This window comes from Varroa destructor, unplaced genomic scaffold (assembly GCF_002443255.2).
Source record: "Varroa destructor unplaced genomic scaffold, Vdes_3.0 BEIS01000003.1, whole genome shotgun sequence".
Taxonomy (NCBI): domain Eukaryota; kingdom Metazoa; phylum Arthropoda; class Arachnida; order Mesostigmata; family Varroidae; genus Varroa; species Varroa destructor.
Window position 1 is genome coordinate 29,839,032 of NW_019211456.1, and position 27,681 is coordinate 29,866,712.

A 27,681-nucleotide genomic window follows, 5' to 3' on the forward strand; every position below is an offset into this window, starting at 1 on the left:
AATGTTTTTATTATTCAATCATTAATGAACCTTTCTCTGTTGCGCGTTACAAGCGCATATGGGACCGCGAACCCTTGTGGTTAAGCTATTCATGGCCGAATAGCTGTGTAACTTTTAATTAGTTCGATAACTTCATATAGGCCGATATATAGCTTCGTGAAAATTTCCCCTTGAAGCGACGGAAAAGTTAAGCAAGTAAGTTAAAGATGCAAGTTTTTCTGGGGACTGGGGACTATCTCTAACGCTGGGCGTATAGATACTTCGCTGGATGCAAGTTCAATATTTGCTAATGACGACAAGACGCCCAAACGTTTTTGATAGAATAACACAACCTATACTATTCGAGTTATAACTAGCTGGATTGGGTTACGGTCAATGAGAGCAGATCAGGTAAAACTTAACTATCAAGTCTGTGGTCGGACATGCAAATATTATCGAATAATTATAATTTATTCTTCTTCTTAATAAGTAGATGCAGAGGTCTCAGTTCAGAGGTACGCACAAGATTTGTCGTTGAATGTGGCTGCCATCCATGTTTACCGGCTGCGTTATTTCAGGACAGAATCGATACATCATTGAGACTATTTGGACTTCATCGGGGTAGGGTTAAACGACTTGGGTGCTAGTTGTTCTTTATTCAGGGGGTAGTTCAGAGACACCAAACGACTGATCTGACATGTATAAAATCACCTACAACGCTTACAGCGGCGACTGTCTTTAGACTCAAAGCTCAGCGTTTCCAAAAAGCGATATCAATGTCTTTCAGGGTCTATAAGATGGACGGCAAACTACGGAAGCAACATTTATTAGAAGCGCAAAGGTGCTATCGAAGTGATGCTATGGATCGTCTGCTAGTAAAAATGACATGAAGTGATGCCCATGAAAATTTTTCTTACAAAGTCGAATCGTTCCCTATGCAACATCTTTGCTTAATAATATGCTTGAGACTTACACGGCGTACAGCCGAGATAGGTAATAGCATTATAAAATGTTCTGTCCTTAAATATTTATATAATCTTGGTTATTCGTTCGCGGACCAGATGAAAGCGTTTAGATGAATGAATTAAAAACCAAAGTTTTTTTTGAACCAATTGAAATGTTTTATTTTTTAATTGTAGGCTATATTTTTTATTCTCAACACACTTAGTTAGATTATCTGATGTTTATAGTGGATATTTTTTGAGACAGACAGGAGTTTGACAATACCAGTGAGCTACAAGCGACGAACGCGCCGTTAGATCAGACTCATGGTTAACATACGCTTAATAGTAGACTCCCGCAGCGGCCTTTTTTGCTAGAAAAATAAAACTATCCAGTCGCAATTAAGGTCCAGCGTCGTGGTCCGTGGCTAAGCCTATTTAAACGATGAAGTCAAGTCCATTCTCTCAGGAATTGTGTTTAGTCGAACCTAATGCGTTCCTAGCAGTCTGCATAGCTTCATCTAACCTGCGAAAAATAATGGACAGCGCGAGAAAAACTGTCCCAGATTGCAAACATAGTTTTTTTCCGTTACTGGAAAATGAGAATATGCAAAATCGATTGAGTGTTTATGTGAGATTGTCGACGAGGTGTACGTTGTTAGATAACTTGAAATCACTGCCAATAGTGGAGATTCTGTGGACTTTGAACAATAATCATTGAAAAAAAGTCAGCACCGAATTACTGCTTGACAGTAAGCTTTATCGACCGGTACATTTTATTACCTCACTATCCCGGAGGACCCGTTAAGTATCATCATAGCCGAAACAGCCATTGCAATTATAATGCGAGGCACACAGTGAACAAAGTTAGGGAAGGCCTTGTCCGTTCTACACGAACATCTCCTCCCCCTAGGAACTGACGCTAGCACCTTTTCAGCTCACACAGTTTGGGCTACTGGTAAGTTGCATGCTTGCTTGAAGGGATGCCGCTAGCTCTTGTACCGCGCACATTTTCATCATCAGAGGCATCAACTAATCGTTTATTATGCTTGAATACTAAGATTAATAATAATAAGATTACTTGTTGTTCAGAGGATGCTTTTATCTGGCTATAAGGTGATGAATAAAGGACGGGAAGATACTCAGGCTCTTGCCTTCTGTATCTATCTCTTTAGGGCGGTCTCGTTGTATAATACCTACTAGTGTAAGGTGGTGAAATGAAATTGTTTTATCGGCGATATCGGAGGCGAAGTAATTCATTGCCTACTGATGAAGTTTACAGAGACAAGAAAAAATGTATGATCCTTTAATTGCTAAAACTTGACGCTTTTGACTCCAAAGAGTTTCTATTAAATTCGAATCTTAAACTTCCCAATGCGATTCTTTTACATGAATGACTATATCGAGTTCGTAACCAAAACATAACGTAAACCAGAATGTTGTCCATTTTGGCAAATAGATACAGAATTTGGAAAACACTGCTATATCCTTCTGCTCCCTTTTTGGAGCTGGGGGGTGGGGGGAAGGGGGACACTTTAAAGCTAGAGAGACATGTTAGGACAACATGTTCCATTCGTCGTTAGGTCGTATCAGTAAATATAAAAACCAGTAGACTCGTGGTCTTTAATTAAAGTCATTCAAAACTTCCAATTTTTTAATATAGTATAAATTTTCTTTGAAGTGAAGTCAGACGGTCACCAACGTAAAAGGTCTAAACGCTCTGGGAAACAGAAGAAACGAATCGGGCGAGATTTCCTTCTCGTTTTCAATCTCGCCTTGTCTTGTAACTGCTACCGCTAATATATTGGCCGTTTAAACGTTGCGTGTAACATTTCAGCGCTAAAAGTGCGTGATTAATACAGAAGGTATGGCAAGCTATCGTACTGAGGCGGTTCGTCGGTGTAATGTAAAGAATAAACATATCCAGCCTGGTAGGCGAGTTCATATTGTTTTGCGGTTAAATCAGTAAATTAAGAGAGATGATTTTAGAACCTCTCATATGAAACTTGAAAGGTATATAAATGGTCAAAAAAGGAAACATTAACTTATTCTTTATATTCAGCCATTTGCGGCCAGTAAATCGGTGTTTTTGTCTTTTTTATCTTCGAAATTACATTATAGTAGCAACGAGGATCATTATTCGATTCCGCCTTTGGGGGCTCGTTTTTGGGGCTCAAGCGGGTGCACGGATGACTCACTTGCTCCAGTCAAGAGTTTGATCTAATTGGGATTCTATAGTCATTTAGCAGCCATACGCCTAATGGTGTGCAAACTTTTAGCCCTATGCGACCATCAAAGTCGAATGCCAAGGATAGATTAGGATATATATCGCATATACGTAAATAAGCAGAGTCGTGGTAGGAAAGTAGAGAGTTCATTTAGCTTTGTAAAGCAAGTACATAGGGTTCGTAGAAGTTTGAGGTTTACCAAAGCCGATAGATACCGAGCGCTGGTAATGATATTCGAATCATAATCTACAGTGTCTGTACACTGATAGATGCTTTCGAATGTTGCTTGGGACTCTCAGAAAGTAATGAATTATGTTTTCTTCTTGTAGCTGACAACGATATTTGGTGCCTTTCAAATTTACATTGAAAATTGCATTGTATTATCTTCATGCGTTTCTATATATATATACATATATATATATATCTGCTTTTAGATGTCGTTCTCTTCACTAAACGAAATGAGTATCGATAACGACATTCACTTAACTAGATGACATTTAAGCTAATCATAAAAGTAATTTCTTTTTATAATGGAATACAAGACCAGCAAAACGGGTTAGCTGACGACGGAAGCAACAGTCAGTCTACAGGGTACAGCTAGCTAGTTCTATTTGTAAATACCTTTTTATTTCCGACTCAGCACTATTTCGAAAATTTTGGACCTTCCACATTTGCGTCGTCGGATACCGATTGCGGCTCAAAAATAACTTGATCTTCAAATGAGACAGGAATCCATGAGAGTTCATAATGTCACTGCAACGTTTAATTCAACAACTTCATTGGGCCTTGGCCGTAACAGTTAGAGAAAACTTACTGACCAATAACAACGCAGTTCAGATAGAAATCATTTACTGCTCCTGAATTGAAAAAAGCTAATGTTCTATGTGCAGTCTGCTAAGTTTTCTAATTTCGATTCAGTTTCTTGTCTAATCAAAGATGGAACTGCTTGGGATCATTTTAAGTACGAATACACACGTACACTGCGGTTTCATAATGTAGAAACACGAGGAAAAGCTGCAGCGATCTACAGTATAGTGCAGGCGACATCCGAAATATCTGAATAGTGCCACAGAACGAAAAACTAGTATTCTCTTGTGGTGAGTGGGTCTGACTGGTTAAGTACTCCCTGAACACCCAGCACGCACTAGCCTATGGAGAAACGACTATCATCTCGTCATAACCACTGCGGCTCTATGCAACATCAGTGGACGGGTAAAGTGGGAAGAAACCCCTCCTAATGAAATCACAAAGTCAACGTTGGATTAGATAGGCAATGGACAGAAGCTGTATAGATCGTATCACTAGGTAATATGCATTTGTTGCAGTATTTGCTTGTAATATCTTTACCACTAGTAGTTTTATTGCGGTAGGGATGGAGAGTTACGTACTGTACCTTTAATTATCTGTCTGTCAATAACGGCGTGACAATAGTTTATGCACACTCGTTTTGTTGATTCTATATAGATATAGCATGATTGTTTTGCATAGAGAAATATTTTTTGAATGTGTCCTAGCTTTTCCGTTGGTGTATAACGGCTTTTGAACATTGTTAGTAATAGAAGTTATATTAATATAGGATACGCGAAATGAAGGGCTCGTTCCCATCGAATACGAGACGTTCTGCTTAGCACACGCTACTCTATATTCCTGAGTCCGTTACTTTATATTCTCATCGTCGTTTAGTTTCAGGTTAATTTTGTAGCAGTTACTTAACTGGATTTTGTTTGAAAGATTTTTGTTTACATTGGAAACTTGACATAATTTCCATTCAACCCAGAGCCACAGCTACCAAACTTTTATTATGTTAACCCCATTACGCGCCCCATCTTTTAGTTCTGACAAATTGCCTGTTAAACCAGCTTACACCGCGTTTTTTGTAGGTATTAGACAGGTTTTCCTGCCACGAAATTATGTTTTCGATTGCTTTAGCTAGGGGCTGCTTGTTAATTGCATTCCAAAGCATTCGACTGGCTTCTAGTATAGGGTCGTTATTAACTTAAGTAATAATTTTCCGTTATCTATAAGTTCTTAAGGCCAAACGATACTGCATACTAATGATTCAATGCAACGAACTTTCTTGCACGGCCTTCAGGTCTCGTTGTCTGTTCATTATCAAACGCTGCATCATATACCTCTATTGTGACTATAATCGTATAGGTCATTATCTAATCGTATAGGTACTATCGACGGAACGTATTGTTCTATTGTGAAGATTATAATCGACTTTTTTTTAGAAAATCTCTCCTTGGTGCTTGCAGAATCAAAAGTTTCAAAAGAAAATTCAAAAGTTAAAGGTAAACAAATGTTGTATTCGTTTATAAAAAAAAATTTTAATGTAGTCCGTAATAACAATATTTAAATACGTCGTGTTTGTGTTCATCAATTGAAAAAATCCAGCAAATCGCGAAGTCACAAAGAGGAAATACCTACTGTGCTTATTAAGCATAGCTTAATGAAGCAAATGTACTACATTGTATTAAATTGTAACTTCTGATTCTGCTGGTATAATCACTTTTATGGCCAACCGCTTAGAAGGTTCAGATTTTATTATCGGCTTAATTATAATGACTAATTTTTATTCTCAAAGTATAATAGAAATTTTAAATGAATCAAATTGTTATATATTTATTACTATTTTATTGTTTTTAAGTGCTGTAAAAGAGCTCAAATACATTTTGCTTATTGATTACCCGCTGCTATAGCAGCTCCTACCCCGTTTCGGCTCTAGTCCACCCTTCAACTCTTGTTACAGCTGATATTTAATTACTGTTACTTTAACTATATTTTTTTTTATTTATTATCATTTACTATACAGCGTCAAAAACTAGTCTAGATTATATATATATATATATAAAAGATAATATTAAGTTGTTTTGAAAGAACTGTGTCATAGTTCACTATCAGTGTGACCAAATAGTTGTCGCTTCCGTTCCATGACCCATTTTAGAATAGCCATCGGAAGCATTTAGTTAAAATGCAAATAATGGTTTATGCTTAGGACTTTTTGCCATAGTGAACTACACTCCAGCTAGCACAGACACTGCAAAATCACAAAGCTTGTTTATAGAAGGCACACAATACTAAATAATAGAAACGGCCAGCCATTTTGGGAACTTCAAAGAGCCATCTTCACTATAACAGGTTTGTGCTTGATCTATACTAGTATCAATATAAACCACCAAGTAAAGCAACTGTTTCGTCTTCGGCTTGCGCGGATTTGTCATTTGCTCATAATATCTGTCTATTTGAAAGGCTTGCCTAAAAACATCGGTGTTTTTCATAGCACGTTCAGTGCATTTTGTGTCAGTTATTTTTAACAACAGGACTAAAACCTATTAACTAGACAGCCGCTAGAATACCACCCTAATTTGCCGTCAGTCGAAGTTGAGTGGCCTGAAATCATGGAAATGCCTTACAATTTTACAAAATAGTACCTAAATAGTGCACTTTTATTTTTAAGTGCTAATCGCCCTTCAGAGCTCATATTGTAGTCGAAGCACGCTTCGCAGATAAACCAATTTATGATGACCAATGTGTAATATTGAGCTGTGCTATGTTTTAGCATTACCTGAAAACATACACGACTATAATGTAACGTGTACTCTCATACGTCAGAAGAATCATAGGGAAAACTTTGTAAATCTTCCGAAGTTTCAAACATTGAGAAATAATCATGGAGAGGATAAGATGAAATAGGTATCCACAGCTGGCATAAAAGAAATAGATACTGCATTCGTATACTTAGCAACCTCAAGTCATGCGCATATTAAAAAAGAAAATATAAGTGAATAAAAATATTATGGAAGCCGCTTTGTATTAAAGTAATGTCAATTTCAATAAACGTACGAGTCAACAATATTGTACCTCTGACCCTAACCTCTGACTTAAGTTATCATTGCGGTTTATACAGTGCTTTAAGAAATACATATTTTGAAAGGTAATACGGCCGACCTGGCTACGGAATTCTACCTAGTCTTTGTTCTTTTTGCCAGTGCTCTACAATGCAGACGTATGAATATTTGAATTTATGTGAAACACTCCACGGTCCCGTTCATAGCACTCGGATGAGGCTACTGACGAGGCCGCGGAATTATTTAGAAAATGCTGTATGTTGCGTTTTACTAGCAGCGTATAATACTGAGCGAGCGCGATGTTCACTATGAATTTACAGCCGGTCAGAAGAAATTCGTAGATTGGTCTGCAAAAATTTCGCAGGATACGAAAAGGGCTAGCGGACATTAAAAGGGTGGCACTTAAAATGTGCCATCATGGTTGATGTTATTCTTTTCATTTATATTGCATCTCTTTAGATTTAAAAGGTTTTGGTTATCTAGCAAAGGTGTCTCTCTAGCTTAGGTAAGCGCTCATTTTAAACAAAAATCTAATTAATCGATAACTAATTACAGGCAAAGAAAACCGCGCGTCCACGCTAAAAATGAAAGACAAACTGCGAGATAAAACGTCAAATAAAATATATGATACAGTATATCTTTATTTTACCAAATGCTCATCTCTACTATAATTCCCGATGAATCTATGACAGCTGTGCTTGGAGTCTGATTCCTGTGCATGACAATGGCACACGACTCAGCCAATCATGCGTAAGCATTCTATTGGGATAAATGCAATAAAATATAAGCGTAGAGGATCGTTTAATACTTGCGAGAGGCTTCTACGTAGAATAATTAATGAACTGACATATTTTGAGCACTGCTTTAGTTTGTCGGCCATAAGTGCAGGCCAACCTTTGTCCATAGTTCTGTACATATAAGTGTGTATTTTTTTTTGATACAAAATAAACAACTTATTAACACAAGCTAATGTAAGACTTATTGGTAAAATCTTTCACAACACTAAAGGCACTATTTTTAATTGCATTTATTCGCTTTGTGCACACACATGGTTGGGGAAGATAACCCTGAGTACGAATGGTTCATCTTTGTATTTCTCACACGTATTATAGGCCGAAAATTTTTTCAATCTACTGACGGATGACTCCCTCCTCGATAAGTCGGGTGGCTACGGCTGCCACTAACCCAGCGCCTTTTCCGCTACCGTCCTCTGCTAGCATCAACTTAAACTAAACAATATAAAAAACAAGGAAAAAAATGCAACTTTTTAGAGAAAGTGAAGCTCTTAGCTAGCATACGAAGACCCGTAAACGTATTTTGCATTAAAAAGTTTCGACCTGTATAATGGCGCCTATTTCTGTAAGGTACAATTGTGTAGCAGTACAGCCCTTCTTGACGTACGTGTCGCGGTACTGCAGAACATAGTTCTAAATCTAGACATCTGAGTCATCTGCGACTTGCGTCCCACGTGAGGCACTCACTACATATAAACAAATATGCTTTTAAAAGCATGTTGTGCATTACGTGTAAAATAACAAAAAAATCTTGCGAAAAAAACTCGTTCTCAAGTTTAGCTTTAAGTCGTTGGAACTTAACGCAGGACAATTGTGCTCTTTTTGTAAAAAAATGTTTATCTACCTTTTGAAAAGGGCTACTATAGCTAAGCTTAATGTGTCTTCGTAAGACTTTGTGATGTGCGCGAGATGTTTCTGTTTTGGTATTATTTCATTCTATATCGAAACGGCAAAATATTTAGCCTTACGGTAAAATGTGATAAGTGAAACTGAATGTTCGATCGGACACACGATACGTACCCATGTAGCTCCGACAAACGTTCTGATGCGTTTTTAATTAATCCGTGCCTTTCAAGTTAATACGGTTGTGTACTTTAGTTCCAAAGATGTAAAATTATAAACAAAATCGCTTCCGTAGCATAGTAGAAACACTGACATAATGATAAATAGTAATCCTTGCAAAATATGGAATTCAGTGACAAACACAATGGCAGTACATCTGCGTATAGATCTTTATTAATAGAGTAAGTTAATTTAATCGAATGTGGTACCTTGCGATCTGGTGCCATAAAACGAAGAAACTCCTCCATCATTTTGTGAAATTCAGGATGGTATTTGAAGAGTGAGCCGTCAATCGCTACGGTGCAACTAGTACGGTTCATACGCTCAAGCAGAGTTGCAGTACCTATAAAATTAATGAGAACTAAGTAGTTGAACGAACGCTGATAATTTGAGAATATATTGTATATCCTGGCTTATATGAAATATCATGTACGAATTATGATCAGAATTTTACGCTTCCACGCAACTATTTTTATATTAAAAATTATAGTTCTCCCAACTACAATAATATCTATCTATCGCTCTCATACAAGGTATAGTCGTACGAATAACAGCTCACCTTAATTTAAAAAAAAAAACGTTACATTCAACTGGTCAAGTCTACAAAAATTTTACTAAGCTGTATTTTCGGGAGTTTAGCCAAAAATAATTTTGATAACAGCGGAAAGTCTCCTTATTCGATTAAACCCGAGAAGTGAATCTCAAAAACCGGGTTTCTTTTCTTTTTGGTAATTGACTAAGCACTTGCTCAGTCCCAATTTCATTCAACGCAAGCAATAGTTTAAATGAAAGGTGATGTTCGCACATATTAGACACATTTCCATATTAACGCACAAAAACGGGAGTCCCATTAACCTCATAGTCATACAGAACGCTTTAGGTATTAAAGATGAATAGTTTATGATTTTATAGTACCTACTATAATCCTGCTAGCCCCTAGCCAGTAAGCTCTCCGTTTTGTCTGACAGGTGAAGGGTGTACTCAAAATATAAATCTTCTAGAACTGTAACAACGAAACTAGTCATGACAATGACATTTGTCTTCTGACCGTTACAATAATGATCGGACGGCAAGACGGAGAGTTCGTACTTGATCAGCCCTGAAGATGCTTCATAGATAGTTTACTATGTTGGGGGGTTGGTATTTATACGATGAACTGTGCGGGCGAGTGAGAAGCGAAATTGATATTTCCATTTGGATGCTATCAAGGGGAAATGCGACTTACAGATGGAAACAAGCAAAGCTCCTCGAGTCGAGGCTACTCCACAGGCATAACGAATAATCTTCAGATCATCTTCGGTTGGGTGCGAATAGCCGAGTCTTTCCAAGACCTGTGCTTCCTGCTGGATGTTGTCCTCGCTGGTTATTCAAGGTAATCAGACAAAATCAGTTGTAATAGCGGCAATGAGAACATTCGTCGAACAGACCTTTCGATTCAGGGCATAGAGACTGCCCGACTACGCATTGAATACAGTGCGAAAAGACTTTGACTATTTGGGTTATTAGTGCACAAACAAACTCGAACCAAATTGAAAATTATACGTACGTTTCGAATGCGGAGACGTCGGCAGTGGTAAATGTCTGTTGTGTAAGCAGCGTCTCTGAGGCTCGTCCGTCAAACAGAAGTCCTTCCCGAATTAATTTTACCAACACGTTTCGCACCAGCTCTCCCAAAAACTTACCCGCAAACATCTTCTCAAAGCTAACGTACAGACAGCATGTCAATTATATGTTTACCGCTCAATTTGACAGTACAGAATAGAGATATGGAAAAATCTTTGCTAGCTTTAGTGTTAATATTATTTCATTGCTAATTATTTTCAGCCTATATATATATTCTTAATTATATAGCATTCGCCTGTTCGGTTCAGGCTTACAATGTATGACAACCGTCTGCAATGTTATGTCGTTTGGCGTCTGAGCCATTGAGGGTGCAAGAATCTTCAGCTTGCTTTATGCATTCACCTCAGAATAGTAGAAAAAAAAAACAACGTTGTTTTTTTTGTTTCTTATAAATGAATGTACTCTGTGTTGATGGATCTCTAGATAAGTGAGGCTTGCGTACGTAAAGGAGCCAACGAGTAGCGAGTTAGTGTCCACAGCGTTGTCGAACTCGGTCTTCATGAAGTTGAGTACGCCGTTATCTCCAAACGCTCCCCATTCCACGTCTACGACGACCTCAGTGATTTGGCCCGCTGGGTCTTTGAATTTCGGCATATTTGCTACCTGAAAACAGTGAGAACATTTTTTTTATTTCTTAACCATATTGGTATTAGAACCTTGCACGTTCAAAATTCTACGGTAAATACATATCCGCACAAAACATTTGCTGGATAGGAAAGATTGTATAATGATCAGGCCACTGTTGGAATAATGAGATAGAAAAAAGCCTGACCTTCTCCATGTAGCATGCGTTTGAGCCTGTCCCAAGAATCATGCCGATGTAGCAGTTATGATCGATATACGCGCCTTTTACCAAAGTCCCGGTTGTATCATTTACCACGGCCACAACATTTACCGATGTTACCTGTAGCGGTTAACATTGCAACGAGGAGCACGTAAAGGCACAATGTCGTGTACATAAATAACAATTACTGTGTAAAAACAGTGATATTTACGTTACCCTTAGAGAACCCTAGAATGGCATTTTAGAATGCAAGCCTTTGCCTTGGGGGGTGGAACGATTCATTGATAATATCCGCACAACGAGCAATTACATCTATGACATCACTGAAGATTGCGTGTTATCTATTGAAGCTGGCATTTTTCATATGTCATAGATAGGCACACAATGCATTGCCGTTTTTTCTATTACTAATACGCAGCAGAAGCACGATTAGTGGCGAATATTTTTTTTTAAAAGTCATAAGAGGTAAACATAGCGGAATATCGTGTTAATAATTCATATTTTGTTATTTTCGACATATACGAATGTATATGTTATCGCCTAGGACTAAACGACAATAGTTAATCGTTTAACTCATTATAGTACCCCGAATGAAATAACACGACACATTCTCGGAGTAAAATTATTTTTATCAGGTCGAACTTATCTGTATAATGTCACCAAATCACGATAAAATTGTTAGATGATATAGGCAGGCCAACGTGGATTATAGAATCGCCAGGTTGTTTAGGTATATTAGGACATGACTATGCCCTGCGACAGCAGGTACAGGGCGCTCCGCTTTCCACACATGGTCAGCAGCTGCTTTGAGAGCTGGGGGCCATGTATAATGTACGATGCGATTAAGATGACAAAGATATGACTCTACTGATGCACCTCGTTGGAACCAGAGGCAAATTAAGGGTGTTAATCTATGTATGACTAATACCAAGTCAGCGAGTCTCATTTATAGCAAATGGTAACTGAATTACTGCTGGCATCCATGATATTGAGTTAAGGCTCTTTGAGAGACTAACAGGGCAGTGTTCCAGAAAAGCCCTTTATGGGACCTTTTGAGCTTTCGGTACTGCCGATCTTTCTCTCGAGATAGCGGAACTAAGATATCACCTCATCAATTATAGTACCACTTACCGTGTTTAGAACAGCGAAAACAAAAACAACGATTGTGAAGTAACCTGGACGACAAAATAATGATCATAGAAAAATCGTTGGCTAAAAAATGGTATGTAACGAATTTTACGATGATTTGTTCGAGGCTACGTTTATGTTCTTTGTGATTGGTACTACGTTTCTATTACTAGTAGCCTACGTTATGTAAAACAAAACTATGACAATACCTGATTTTGTCGAGCGGTATATGCCATGATGTAGTATAGAGCGATTCAAAAGTTGATATGTTTTTGACAAATAAACAGAAAATATATATATGTACTGGCTGATCAGTCCACGCGACTCTTTATATTTTTTTTCCAGTTCGTAGGGCGGTACGAATCCGATAAATTATAATTAACAAAGTGACGCAGATGACTGGATCGAAAGCAGACACAAGTTCGCTTGCCGAAAACCCATGAGCGTCTAATAACCCTGTACATATACAATACATAGATTTGTCAATTGCGCTTAATTAGAGATCTGAACAGTCAATTAAAGTTAACCGGCTAATTTGTTCGCCAAATGCTTTGCCAAGTATTAATAGTTTTTTGCCAAACTTTATACCTACCCCTTTACGGTTCAGGGCTTCCTTGAGCATCTGAACGGCGTCATTTCCAACTACGCCGGTGCAGTTAAAGCTTTTCGTCCATGAAACAAGAATGCCTTTGTTCAGCGCTTTTTGGGTCATTGGGAACGAAAAACAGAACCCGAGATTGAGCCTTTTTTCGCGAAGCTCCTTTTCGACCAAAAAATCATCGATACAGGACGCTAAAAAGTCAAACAGCTAAAAAATGGTTTTATTAATGATCAAATATTGACATTGACAGTTCTAGCTGACATACGTCTAAGCAAGATGAAACTAATGGTGATATTTCTACGTTTTGCCCTTATTACGCTCTTGAAGTACCACTTAAAGGTAATATCGGTTATTTATTGATCAAAGTCGTGTTTATTCATCGTGAGGCTATAACTTCCTCTAGTAGGTAAATGATTAATACTCGATATTTCTTATCCAACAAAACCTTAAGTATTTATATATGTATAGTTTACCTGTCATCCATACTTTTGTTTCGGTTAGTATAACTTTGTAAGTGTCCATTATAAGATAAGTATAGCATTTTCCTAACGAAAGCGATAGAGAGGGTACTTTCTCTTTTAATACAAATGGTAAACACACAAAAAATGATCTCATAATGAGAAAAGATGATCCTTTCGGCCTGTCGCTCGAGTTCATAACATAATAGCGGACGGCTCAAAATTTGGCTATATACAAAAACAACCATTGCTCCGCTGAATGAATTCTGTCATTAAGGAGACAATGCTTCCTTTAATGTTGGGAACACTACTTGCCATACAACCCAGAGCATTTTCAAAATCGCGCAGGTACTTACATGTTCACCTGGTCCCAGACGTGTACTCTCTGGTACAGAGTGGTACTTGATATGGTACTCGGGCGAACTGATGCTTGGGTTTATAACGACGTGAATTACGCGAAAATTGGTACCGCCTAGGTCTAGCGCTAGAAATTCACCATTCTCTGCCGCCAGAACAAATTCAAGCAAAACTACAGTTAAATCTATAGACGCATCATTACAGAAACGTATCTCTTGCCTATCGTACGAGAGAAGTTGTGACATGCTACGTAAAAAACATCGATTGAAATATGGTTTGACAGATCTGAAGCGAAAGACGCCAGTTGTACAGGTCCGTGTTGCTTTTTGTAAACGAGAAAATGAGGAATGCGAAAAAGCTCAGAGAAAATGAAGAAGAAAACAGATTTCTTAATTAGAAATCACGATTAATGCAAAGAAGAAAAAGCATTCTCATGAAAACGTCACAATATCGAATATTAGCAATTTTCGCACCACTCCCGTTTGGAAGTCCCGGCAGGAAGGTGTTCTCCATCTGAAGACTGCTTTGTCTTTTGGGATTTTCCTGTAGACCCAATTCAAGCTCATTGATAAAAACCTCCTTGATTTTGAAAACGCTGTAGCGGCCCAGCACCAACGGTCGAAGGACGTTCTCCACCTAAAAAAAAAACAATCTAACTTTTATTGGTATTGCTTAAGATGCCTTTTGATATGTAGTATTATTTTTAAGTGCTGTAATTCTATCCCCAAAAAACTGGTACAACCCAATCTAAGATTAAACGTGCGGAAAAATTAACCTTTTTAAACAGGTATTGTTCCTACAGGTTTTTTTTTTATATGTTAATGGTTGAATCAGCACACGGTGTTTACCCTCTATTATTGGTCTGCAAGCATTATAAACGTAATGGTCCATGATGGCGAACCTTGCGACTAAATATCATATCTTATAAATTGATAATATAGATACCAATTTTAAAATGAGATAATAAGCAAGTTTTTCTTATTGTCTTTTTTACTCTCGGTTCCATTCGAAGGTATATATTGCAACGGTCATCTTCTTTACATACAAATGTCTCGGGCACCGTTCGAATAATGTTTATCATAACAAATGTTATTTTAACAAATAGACTACGGGTTTGATATCAAGAGTACGCCATGAAGCTTTAGGTTTTGCGTTTGGCTGGGGCGTTGCAAGAAGCGCTTAGTCCATCGTTTTGAAAACTTACAAAAAAAAAAAAAAAAGAAACCGAAAACAAAAAATTAAAACCATTAATAGTTTTGGGCTCGAAAAACTAAAAAAAAAAAAAAAAAAAAAAAAAAAAAAAGATACAAATTCAGTCAAAAATAATATGGAAATCGGAAAAGCCTTATTTGAAAAGCGGCCCGTTTTGTCTTATACTATATGCTCGAACATACTTATATGCAATAATCAATTTCGCGCTGCCGACCAGCGAAGAAGCGACGTATGCTTGAGCCTATAGGAATACCTAAAGATTCTTTAAATCCTCTTAAATGCCCTCGAATGTTCTGTGTAACGACTGCATGCACTCTTTTCGGTGTCACCGCCAATAAACTAGCTATTGTTGATGATGGAACGTAGTGACCTTGGTTGAAGGTCAAAGACTCTATCTGTACGACTTATGAGTTTGTACAGTAACTTGAATCATAACTGTGAAATGTGTCCTGAGGCGAATCTAGTTTAAATTTACAAGGAAAAAGGGGTCACCTTCAGTGCCCACATTGCTGCAATATTATGAGGTACAGCTTAAATTTAGTAAAATTTTTGAAAAGAGCCGTAAGGTCTTTCATGGTGACTTCGACGTATTTTTTATTGCAGCATTTTTGTGCGTTACAGGTAGACCCGGCTAGCATACATATATTCCATAATATTAAAAGAATCCAGTCTTTGCTTGATGTTCCAAATGTTCAAGCTATCGATCTCAGTAGCCACTGGATACTACCACATCAAAGGATACAAGGATCGACCAAGCGTTAGCCCTCAAGATAACCGCGACCCTGAGCGGAATATCTATTGACACTGGCAATTATTATTCGATCATCCGTAAAGCATTTTGAAAAAGTGTTTTTGAAAAGAACTTTCATGAGATACCTTTACACATAAACAGATGTAAAAAAAAAATAAAAATTCTGATAGAACACCTATCAGGCCATTTCAAAGGTTAATTAGATCAGGTCAGGGTCTTTACAATGTAATTAATGAGGACCTCGGACGACAAATATGAGAATGTATATAAGTTTTTTGATCAGTAGTAAAACCAACAACATGGACTAAATGCTGTTCCTGGTACAAATTAGAGTGGATAAAACGCATGAAAAATGCCAATACAGAAAGTAACATTCTAGCATTACTCTTTTACATCCCTAATATTTCTAAGCACGAATATCTGATTCAAACCCGTGGTTCCATTTTAATAGCTAGCGTAGAATTAATAGTGGCAGACTGATTTGAAATAGCTTTTGCGAAGGTAAGCCCTGGTACCCTAAAACTGCGGAGTGGTTACGACACAGAGCGACAGTATCAATGACTTATTATCTGAAAAGCTTTTTATCTAAACATAAGTTAAACGGACCGGCTCCCATTTACGAAACGATTCAAACTTGTTGATAAAAAATGATGGCTTTCGATAACTAACTCACATGTTCAAGTTTTTTTACTAAAAATATCAAAATAGAATAAGGCGAATGCATTGTCAGCGTAAGCTTTTCACCGAAAGGTAGGAACAAACCTTAGACTGTTTAGATGGGTTTTCGAGGGTGAATTTCGGGTAAAGGAAGTCATATTCATCGGGAATTGTTGGCTGAGCTTCACTGCTGTATTTCCGGCGGACAGGCATCTAAAATTCATCCAAATATAACCAAAACAATTACCTAGTTGGTCCTACAACACGAACATAAAAAAACCTCTAACAATGTATGTGCCGAAAGCGTGCCCAGGAGAAAGTCAACTATATCTATTTCAGTTTTGGTTAAGGCCGGTGCTAAACTCAGAGACAGCAAAGCAATTCTTTCGAGGTTAACTACTAGTTCGATCATGGAGCAAAATTCTATGTTTAGAAGTCCTATTTGAGACCAACGAATCCAATGTTCTACATGCTATTTAACGATCAACATACATTTTAATAAGAAAATTGGATTTCAATAGTATTTCTATTGGACACCATTCAATTAGGTCCATATTGTGCGTGGCAGATGCGTTTGGTCTTCTGTAAACCACCCATTTTTTGCGCATTCAAAGATATGCGAGCTTCTTTTGCTAAAGGCAGGCCGCTCATCCGAACATCCATATCTGCTTACGGTTGCTATTGGTAGATGCTATTTAATATAAGACAGTATGGTAAGAACCTCATAATGCATCGTCTCGCAGCACATTTTGCCCCTATTATCATCTCACAACACACACACACGTTCATTTACTCTTCTTACACGTGGACCCAGCCGCTCGCCTATGAAGCATACACATTTGTTTCCGGTCACAGCGCAAATCATTCATTCCCATTAGCTTTTCTATTTACAAAAAGCCGTTCATTATAAGAAACTTGGAACAAATGCGGCGACCCTTCATAAAACAAGTAGCAGTATAGGTTTTTCTCCTAAATCATATTCTGCTTAAACTGTTAACATAAGGCTTTGCTTACAGCATCCGTCTTGACTATGCCGTGTGGCCTCATAGATATTTTAGAGCTACAGGTGAACACGTGCGCAATTCATGTCAGGCAGCAGGCGCAGATAAAAGAAAAACTAACTTGTCACGGTAAAATTTTGAGGCTGGCCTAATCAAGATGCTGTGTAACAACGAGTGAGTACTGCTGTAAATTGGAGTTGCTTGTACCATCGTAGCAAATCGCCTAGGAACTATTTCCACAATGCCCTGTCACGCAGTTGTTTGAAATTGTTACCGAAATGCATTTGTAATAGTTAGGAAAAGTAACGTTTGTATGGGGAAGAAGCTGAAATTTACAACAATATCGCATTTTTGAGCTTAATATTTACTTGTATGGGTAAAAAATAATCCATATCTATTTGTGTTTGGGTCTTACCGATGAATGCATTATGCTAACGCGGATAATATTCCTTTTCTGAAGATTTTAAATTTGCTGTAAAGGGATCAGCCGTTTAGTTTATCAACAAAGCCGATACTGGAAAATTTTTGGGAGTTTAATAAAGTTCTTCTTCTAATAAACATATCTTGTAACATCGGTAAAAAGATGGCGTTAATGTTGATCGCCTAAAGCGCGTCATAATAGGGTCAGACTGAAAACTGCTGCACTCTATTTTGAAAAATCCAAGAAATCGAAATTGTTGTATTATGACTGGTCGCTGTGAGTGACCGACGACAATGCTTGGATCAATCTCAGTCTCATAGATCAGACCCAAATTTGTTACAACTAAAACCGAGCAATGTATTTACTGAAAACTGTTGAAAAATCACTTCGAAAATTAAATTAACATTGTGATAAATACATAATTTAAAAAGAAGTACGAAAACCTCCGAGGATTCCTTCAAAAGTTTCATCTTGGATTTTATGCGACACTCGGAATTTACCGCATCACTTATCCAAGCAAAAACCATATATCGAATAAAAATAAATTGGTAATCGATAGATGCCATTTAGCTCAAGCCAGCAGAAACAACATCGAGATAGGTGGGTAATCTTACTTTGGATACGTCGAAAAAGTCAACGTCTACGTTGCTCTACAGCAAAATCAGACTAATGTACTGCTAATTATATAGTATTAGTCGCCCCGAATTCACGAAATTTCAAATAATTAGTAATATCCGTAAAGATTACCGCCACGTTTGATTCCAGCTGATTCTTACGCAACTCCCCTTTTTGATTCCTCAAGACAAAAGGGGGCGAAAATAAAATGCCATTTTTTCTCTAGTAACATAAGTTCTGCGCGTGTCGATTTATCCTTAGAAAACACAGAAGCAGACACAATTACTCGCTTGAAATAAAGGGTCATTTTAATCTATGTTCTTTGTAGCGGCATTCGCGTCTCTAAAAAGCGCACGCTTTATTGGGGAAGATGCGGATAAGAAATTCGCCCGATGGGCCTCTGACGCTGATAACGTGACAAATAATAGAAGAATACCGTTATCAGGTGTCGAATTCCATTTTAGGAAAGATGTTTTTAACATTGGGGACCAGCATCCGCAACGACAACGAACGCCAAGGAGCTACTCAATTTTTCAAATAATATTGCAGTATGGTTGCTTTATTCGCGCACTCAAGAAGCAAGTATCACCATCTATTGGGCACTAACAGCCATCACATGTCTTTAGAGCAAGGCTTTATGCTCATTTGTAGAAAAAAAGAAGCAAGTTTTGGTTGAATACGATTGTCACGAACAGCTAACCTTCAATCACTTTTCAGGTACAGAAGTAAGTTACTGACCGTTTTGTTTCGGTTGATGAGTAGGTACTTTAGTTTATAGGTTATACTTAACGAGCAAGCGAAGGCAGAGTCACGAAATCCGAAAGTTCAAGGTTGGAAGGCTGTGTCTGTGACAGTTCAGTGCAACTCTTGTATGAGTATATAATATAGGTGAATGACTCTTCAAAAGTCAGGTGGCGTTAAAAGACACAACGGTGAGACGGACGCGCACTCACGAGGCAACGTTTTGCTGGATGCAGTGGAGAGCTAAGACCGACTGACAATGGCGCGACGACGAGTGTGAAGCTAAGTGATGATGGCGCGTTGTGGATGAGGGGGAAAAACGCTTGCCAAACAGGAGGGTCCGTGTTCGTTGTATTATTCGCACAAACCTTCCCTTCGAACTAGCTAAAAAGCCAATTGGGTTGTGCACTTGACGACTCGAAAGGAAGACCGTTCCGGACAGCGTGATGAAGTTCTCTTTCTTGCGCCACTCCACACTATAGCAATGGAGGCTCTGTTTCCTAAAACGTTGCTCCTGAAGCTACCGGTGGCTGTTTGTGCGCCCTTAGCAGGAGCACCGGGACCAAAGGCAGTCGAACGAAACTGTCCGCGCCAATAGAAGAGGTCACATATTCAAACCACACTTGAACAAGACAGGGAGCAACAAACGATAGTCACTAGATAAAGTGAATGACATGATTTACGCAACTGTGGTATTTTAATGGTGGAAATCAGGTTTTTATTTTTTACTATCAATCAAGCGAAATATTCTCCACGTCACTTTGTGGGGGCCTTATTATCCCAATCTTTGTAATCGGGTCGCTAGGATGTTAACAGCTTTTGAATTAGATTTCATTAAATATTCTGTTAGGCCCAGTGCTCAGAACTTTCTATAATGTAAACTTGTATCAAAGTAATAATCTTATTCTGTTAGGTGCCTAAACACACTGAAATCTCTTCTGAACTAGTTCAATTCAGATGCGCCTAAACTAACCTAACATGAAACCTGTAGGCAACGCTCACCTCACTTAAACTCAGTTTTTTTTTTTTCGAAATAAACGCGTTGTTTGCCGCTCGAGTAGTCAGTCTTATAGATCTTGCTATCAAAGTTGAAGCTTTGCTGTTATAACGCTGAAGTACCACAGCTTAACTGCATGGTTCCTGAAAAGTGGTGCAGACCTATGAGCGTTTATACTATGGCACATACATATATATATATATATATACTATACTGATAAATCGCCGACCGGTGTTAGCGACTGACATATAGGTTCTTTTCACAAACGCATGGTCCGCCGTAGAAGAAAAAGCCCGGCCAGCTCATAATAGCTCTGCTTACCGGTCATGGGGAAAATGAATGATGCTGGCTAACCATACCTTTTCAGCCGTCCTAACATTGATCTTTGTCAGTTCTGCTGAATCGATATAGAAGTCGGATGGTCGGCACATGAAATCACGGATCGAAGGCAAAATTACGCGATTGCATTGCCTATTTCAATGAAGGTAACTTACGGATTATTATCCGTATAGAGGACCAATAAGTCAACAGTAAACGAAATATATATTTATAGATTTTCCTTAAACATACCTCTCTGGTTGTTGGGGTTTTCAAGGAGGTACCAACAGAAACAGTATGTAGTTGTGGCCGAAAAAGGGCATTTTTCATTTAATGACAATCTAAAAATGCTGCAAGGGATGATTATTTAGTATCAGAAGTGAACTGATAAAGATAGACATCAACGACGGTTACTATTTAGAGACAGCGCTGAGCTACTGTATAAATCGTCTCGCAAGTTTTTTCATGTGCCGCTTTATTACGGGCATATTGCGCGGATGTTCGTATTTTAGGCTACCCAATAGAGAAGTTCCGGGGCAATAGAAAACATGTTTTTTCAAAGTAGCCAGTCGCCACGTGAACACGAGGGCAACTCAGTATTGTAGCAGTATAAACCAGATATCAGTTGTGACCTGTAATGAATGCAGATGGAAGAAAAAGAGCAGAACCTGCTCTAAATTTTACTAAAAAAATAGTCAGCTTTTGCGCAAAGGTACGCAGTGACGTCTCCTTTAGAGCTCATGTGCTGCTACGTACGAATGAAGAAAGCCTTATTATTAAACTAAAACTAAGAGTGATTTTATGGATGATGTATCGCAACGTCTAATAGTAGTCTGTGACATAGAATACATAGATGGACGTCACATGAAATTTCAAGCAATGCGTGTTTACGTGACTAGCAATCTCGGCGGGATCAGATTTAGCCATCGAGTCTAAGCCTTTCATTCGGCTCACATAATATACATTTAATTTTCGCGATGCCTGGTTATACCGGGAAGTTTCAAAGAGAAAAAACTAAGCATAGAACCCGTTTTTTACATTTATTTGCCAGCAAAGTCAGTGCCAATTTACTGTTAGATTCTTCTAAGGGCTACCATTTTCATCATATTCGGTAGATCTTATAATTCTAAGCCAAACTTTTTTCTCTAAAGATAATATGTTGCGACAAATGTAGGGCAGTTTGATCACTGTCTGGACATTTGTGCGCCGTAGGATTCCCGCCAAAAGGAATAGCATAACGAGATGTTCACAAACTTAGTTGTATTATATTTTTTGTTGATTATTTTATATATACAATTGTATATTTTTATATAATATTTTCAGCCAAATTATTCCATTATTTTATATTACCAGTCCAAAAATTAATAAGTTTTTACGTGTTAAAATTTCTATAAATAGTTTAGAAAAAATGAAAAATTTAAAAACTTGTTTTTTTTTTCTTTCTTTCTTTCGTAAATTTTACGAATTAGATTGCGAAATGTATTAAGCATTTACTTAAAATCTAACAGGGGTCATTATAATATAGTTGTGCAGACACTTACAAACAGTGAATTATTAAAGGAACATTTCGTCATTACAGAGCTCAATTACAGAGACGAATGTTAAAGTATTTCGGTACGCAATTTTCGATCTAACATGAAAAAAGTGCTTTATGTTTAATTGTGTAATCGTACGATTCAGCAAACGTTCATTTGAGAACTGTATACATTGAAGTAATATTTGTTGTAAAGTAATCGAAGAATATTAATTTGAAAAAAAAACCTTCTTCCTTGAAAATTCATAGATTTATCGGTTAAAGTGTATTTCAGAAACACCTTCAACTAAAAAAAATGTAGAAATGTTGAAAATGACTACTGTACCAGCTAATGTGCCTTTTACTTTCTGTAAAATTATGTACAAACATTTTTCGGTAAATTCCATTGGAGAAAGCGAAAAAAATAATTGGGTAATCACTAAGATTATCAAAAAGCGGTGAAATAAATATTGTTAAAATGCCTGGCTTTTGTTAGCTAAATGTAATATCATAATCGGGCTTGTGGCGCTACCCTTGCTTGCCTTTCTGTTGTTCATGTTGTGATTTGCAATCGCATTTCCTTTTCCATAAAACAAAAACGGATTACTAAGAAATGTGCATCCCGTTCTGTGTTCACACCGAAATTGGGTGCGCATAGAAGATTTTTAAGTACTAGTCTATGAACCAACATCGAGTGTACAAGTATTGCAAAAGTTCTGGTGACGAACCTTATTTCGTACAATTTTTCACAGTTAGTACGAACAAAAACATAGAAAAAGTAAAAAGATTTATGGTGGACGGCCGCCGAACCGACAGAGCGGCTGCTCAGACAGCTCGCAAGAAGGTTAGACATCTTACGCGAGTCATATTAAGCTATTCTGAATAAAGAAATTGTAGACTCTTGCTCGTCGCTAGTCGTCTCGCGGAAAATTTGGTGCTTCTATTACCTCAACCTCCGTGTTTACAAGAGCTATCAGAGCGCCCTGTTTATTTTCTTCTTCCCAAAACTCAAAAAATATGGGCGGAACGACCTAGGGAATTCAAGAAGCGAGGACAGAGCTGAGACTATTCGCATTATTGTTTCTACCTTAACAAAAGGAAGAACAGGTAAAACTCGTGCATTCAATTTGGCTGCCATCACTCGTAAAACAATAATTGACGTTTGACCTACTATAGAACGTGCAGTCGATACTACTCCAATATCTCTACTATTTTGACAAGATTCTCTCTCTTTTTTTTTTTTTTTAATACAGTAAGTGTTAGTTTGCCGACAATAATTAGATTGATCGTCTTTTACTTTGCGACCTGAATGCTTTACACGTACTTGAACGGGATTCGTTCAAAAACTGCACAGTAGGTGATCTGCCTTCCTCGAAGTCCGACGTTGTTACTTTGAACGACATGAATCTTCCTAGATATTGCCTAGTGCACCTTTGGGGAGTTTTACCAAGTTTTATCTCAATAAATGTAACTTAGTCAACAAGTATTGTTTCTCTATGGTATGAACGAATATACTAAGTGATATTATAATTATAGATATCATAGCAGAATCTTTGATAAGGTACAAACTTGAGAATGTACATCGCTTCTGAATTAATCTTGGAAACAAAATACCCCGCCACTTTACCAACGGGCTTTCAATGCCAATGACAGTAACAATCAAGGTTAACTTGTGCAATCTGCGAACTGTAAACCAGCGCTAATGCTATGTAATCTAATAGGTTTTCTAAGTATAGACAATAGCCATAGTTATCTTCAAAGATTTATTCAAATTTATTTGCTGAACAAAGTCACATTTTCAAATAATGTCTCATTTCATGAAAGTCTGGATATAGTCATTTAAAGAATGACGAAGTAATACTTATTGCGGCTTACATGCTTCTGGGTTTTGTTGAATTTTCGTTTTTTTAACGATGTGTACTTGTTGCCCACGAAGCTTTTGATCTTTAGATTTTCCTTTAGTGTCTTCTTCCACAGCTGTGCCCATCATAACACCAACCTCCTTGATATCAGCCTTTTGATCATCCGATAATGTACACTGGCTTGTAACATCGGCGCTGTCTTTTTTGTTATCACACGATACCATTCCGTCTTTCAAGCATTGTTCTGTCGGCTGCAATAAGCTCTGCTGGGTGGTCACGTGTTGATTACGCATCCGCTCGATTGATGCAGTCTCAGAGAGGAGAGAGGCCTATATGCATTACATTGAAAATTAAGGTAGCAAGCAAATCCAGCTTGTTTCACACATGATCTGTCAATCGACTCTTAAATAAACTCAATAAATTTTGAGTGGAATAAATGAGGTGCTTTCATAAACGAAATATTTTACTTATACAGGGAGAAGGGTTTAGCGTCCTTTACTAACTGCTTACTTGGCACAAAAAAAATGCTATTAATCTGATCTCTGCGAGACTCATGAAAGGAGCCCTAAATAGAGTTGTCTTGCCTATTAGCTTATGCACCTGGATAAACATGCGTAGAAATTTGTAAATGAATCTGTACAACCTCACTTGTGACATAATTTTATCAATGCATTAAACTTTCAGGAGGTACATAACAATCGACATAAAAGTGTCGATAAGATTTGAACTTTAATTAGCAACCCTCTATAGCCCTATTTTTTATAACTTTAACGCAGTACCATTGATGCTGTGTTTACTAACCTTAACCGTCACAATCAGATCTGAATCAGCATTGATTTTTTGCTCACTTTTACGTGTACACCGATTCTCCTCAACGACTTCGGTAAGAAGTTCTCGGAACACGGTGGGTGTCGATTGGTTCTCTTCGTCGCAAACTACCGAGGATGGGGAAGCAGTATTTTGGCCTAACTCTTCTGTTTTTTTCTCTTGCAATCGTAGCAGAAGAATATTGCGTTCTTTATTTAACTTTTCAGCAATTGCCTCAGATTTGCGCAGATCCGATGCAAGTCTGTGGAGAAATCAGTGGACAAAACACGCACGTTAGTCAAGTAATTCATTAGAGTAGCCTGATAAAGTCGTCGCAGCTCTATCCGCATACTGGACGGATATAATAATACGATTTTTTTCGTAACTGCTAAAACGAATGATTGGCTTCGGATCTTCGGAATTAGATAAGTTTCATCTTGTGTTTGTACTGTGAGGAGTTGATGCAGATGTACTTTACGGTTCTCGCTAAAATTTGCTTTAGAAACCTTCGAGTTAAACTCAAACGACAGCCTTTATTCGTATGAACTCGATAACATAATAGATGTTCAGAGGCTATCGTATCTAGAAGGTGACTCAACCAACTTGATAAGGTCGTAAGTCCTCTGATCTTCTTGAACGATCAGCTTTTCAATTCGTTTTTTCAAACTAGTTGTACACGACCGCTCAGAAATAAGGAGTCCTGAAATAAAATAATTGATCGCAAAACATTCAAGCCCAATTTTCATTAGGTGAATTTTGGTAAACAAATAATAATTACATCATCAATCAAGTAAAATCAATACAGCGCTTACGTTACCGAACTTATTTCTTTTATACTTTGTCTTAAACAATTATTGGTTCGAAATAATCGAAGACGATATTTTTAGCACCTTCTTTAGTGATTATATTAAACCCTTACTATACTGAACGACTCTGGTTCTTATTGATCCAAGGCCACCAATTAAAGTCATACCCGCTAGTGGATTGTTCTGCAAATCTCTTTCAGTAAATGTCTCGTCCTTTACGTTACTACCAAACTGAGCTGAGCACGCAAAGACCTGGTTCCGCAATCTCATTACCTCCTTTTCTAGCGAGGTAACATAACTGTAAAACGAATCCATGAAAAAGGTTTGGTTTATTAAATCAAGTAGCAAGCCTTATCCGATTTTTGCAATAGCTGTTATTTTTTCCAAAGTTGTTGTTGTTACCGTTATTATTATCGTTAGATAGCTGTTATCATTGCCTTGTAATGTAACGACATGGACAATCATTGTTACAAAGTGATAAGTGTTTTACTCGTTTGAACCAAAATATCCTTGCAAAACAAAAAAAACGGGTTCCAAATTCTAAAATCATGAAGGTAGAAGTTGAAACAATAGATTTTACATAATATGAATTATATTGGAAAGCACTATTACTATTTACCAAATGCCACGGAAAATAGCAATTAAAAAAGATCAATGTATAAGGCTGGCGAACGTCAGTATGAACACGAAATAATACTAGATAAATCTTTCATCCGAAAAGCCAAAGGTTTGGATAGGCGAAAAGAGCATCTCTACGAAATTTGAATATTGCACATGAATACTGTGTAAATATTGAAGACTTCCACGCACGCTAAAAGTTAGTCTGACATGAAAAATAAAACTATTAAACTAAAAAAAGTTAAATAGAGTTGACAGGATATTTCTGTTAAACTACAAAGAGAGTGCACTACAGGCTGAGATGAGGCTCAAGGGGATTAAAAAATTTATATTTAACTAAAAATTTGAAAAACTGACTAATAAGCAAGTTTTATATTCCGCTATTTTTGCTCCTTTCTTAACTATCGTCCAAAACAATCCTGGTGCGTATTTTTCTAAAATATTCCACTTGATTACATACAAAAATCCGTATAAAAATAATTTTTTAACATATTTCCTGCTACAGAAAATTGCAAGGCAATTAGTAAGTGAATTTCTATATTCTTTGTACTTCTGATCTGCTTTGCTTGTGTATTTAGCCAAGAGTTGCATCGAAACGTAGCATTCGTTTAATTGACTCCGTAACCGCCGTTTAACCTCGTCGGCAACCCGAAGCCGCGCCGTTGCCTTCTCCAGCCTGGATTCGACTTCAAGTCGGCGGTCCTCAACTTCAGCAAAAATGGAATTACCCTGGCGACTTCGATAGGTTTGCGAATTATCCTGATAATTGAATAAACACATAAACGATGAAACAATACATTTGCATGTAAATTCCGGCTATTCAAGATCGCCAAATGAACGAATTCAACGCTTAAGGAGAGAAGCTCGACATGCGCTGTCGTTGTGCCGTGCACAATATACATGATCGAAAGAAAAAATTAAAACGAGGTCAAATTATATTTATGGATGATAGATAGCGCTAATAAGATGTCCTACTAACTCTACTAACTGTCAATTATCTTGCTTATTGCGATAAGGCGCTTAAAATATACCCCTTCACCTGAGAAGCTTTCAGCGAGTCAATCTCCTGTTTGAGTTCAGTCATTTCCTGATTTTTCTCGCGAATTGCATCTATGTAATAAACGAGGTTGCTTTGCATAGACGCTTTGTCTTGCTGGGACTCTTCCAGTAATACCTGCGTACGACAAACAGTACATAGTGCACCTGAACTAAGAATAAATTCAAGTCGTATGATGTCTTTTTAACTGTGTCTTCACCGAGATTTAGCTGAAGTGAACAGATTTGTGAAACTCGAAATTAAACTATTAAAAGTATTGTTAATCCTCATTTTCTTTTGTTTTTATTTTTTTTTAAATTTTTTTTAACTGTATTTCTGTCGATTTCATCTACACGCTTACTATGAGCTTATCAATTTACTTCCTCTTGCTGTTTCTAACATATGATGAAAGGACTTACTTTAATAAAAGTCTAACTACTAGGCTTGCATTCAACACATTTATAGCAATGTATATATAAGCTAATGTGTTTATCCTATCAAAGCATTTCTTTTAGACGGT

General features: G+C 37.5%; 2 protein-coding genes and 1 long non-coding RNA gene across 12 annotated transcripts in view; 1 reads left to right on the plus strand and 2 right to left on the minus strand.

Moving 5' to 3' along the window:
• Positions 1–27,451, plus strand: LOC111248356 (uncharacterized). 2 transcript variants are annotated; one of them, XR_015325477.1, is made up of 7 exons: positions 1–195; positions 767–1,878; positions 2,758–4,453; positions 7,555–10,227; positions 10,902–11,090; positions 15,622–17,601; positions 26,704–27,451. It is a non-coding gene; the product is annotated as an uncharacterized LOC111248356 (long non-coding RNA). The 2 variants fall into 2 exon arrangements; XR_015325478.1 differs by lacking the exon at positions 15,622–17,601 and having other exon boundaries at positions 4–195.
• LOC111248353 (hexokinase-2-like) lies at positions 7,604–19,647 on the minus strand. 5 transcript variants are annotated; one of them, XM_022800546.2, is made up of 12 exons: positions 19,202–19,616; positions 17,843–17,899; positions 16,532–16,639; positions 14,280–14,442; positions 13,806–13,951; positions 12,983–13,198; positions 11,251–11,382; positions 10,921–11,081; positions 10,402–10,557; positions 10,081–10,214; positions 9,065–9,198; positions 7,604–8,228 (listed from the first exon to the last, which is right to left on the minus strand). In XM_022800546.2, exons 2-12 carry the CDS (start codon positions 17,852–17,854, stop codon positions 8,130–8,132), a joined length of 1,461 nt encoding a protein of 486 aa, XP_022656281.1. In that variant the 5' UTR covers positions 17,855–17,899; positions 19,202–19,616; the 3' UTR covers positions 7,604–8,129. The 5 variants fall into 5 exon arrangements, with proteins under 5 accessions (XP_022656281.1, XP_086841990.1, XP_022656284.1 ...); XM_086985864.1 differs by lacking the exon at positions 12,983–13,198 and having other exon boundaries at positions 19,202–19,647; XM_022800549.2 differs by lacking the exon at positions 17,843–17,899 and having other exon boundaries at positions 19,417–19,611.
• The window catches only part of LOC111248352 (uncharacterized), an 18,532-nt gene continuing 14,632 nt past the window's right edge, over positions 23,782–27,681 (minus strand). For 4 of the 5 annotated variants that reach the window (XM_086985863.1, XM_086985861.1, XM_022800544.2 and 1 more), the window contains exons 6-11: positions 27,165–27,299; positions 26,676–26,884; positions 25,675–25,805; positions 25,305–25,401; positions 24,696–24,963; positions 23,782–24,223 (exon numbers count right to left, since the gene is read on the minus strand). In XM_086985863.1, coding sequence (XP_086841989.1) covers positions 23,894–24,223; positions 24,696–24,963; positions 25,305–25,401; positions 25,675–25,805; positions 26,676–26,884; positions 27,165–27,299 — 1,170 coding nt within the window. In that variant the 3' untranslated portion in view covers positions 23,782–23,893. The remainder of the gene's footprint in view (positions 24,224–24,695; positions 24,964–25,304; positions 25,402–25,674; positions 25,806–26,675; positions 26,885–27,164; positions 27,300–27,681) is intronic. The other variant, XM_022800545.2, reaches the window with a different exon arrangement.

Bases quoted from the DNA above. Each gene is read 5' to 3' on its own strand.
- LOC111248353 (XM_022800546.2), bottom strand. The intron at 14,443-16,531 runs GTTTGTTCCTAC...TTTTTTTTTTAG, and splicing joins ACCCATCTAAACAGTCTAAG to GTGGAGAACGTCCTTCGACC. The intron at 13,952-14,279 runs GTGCGAAAATTG...TTCTGGCGGCAG, and splicing joins GGGACTTCCAAACGGGAGTG to AGAATGGTGAATTTCTAGCG.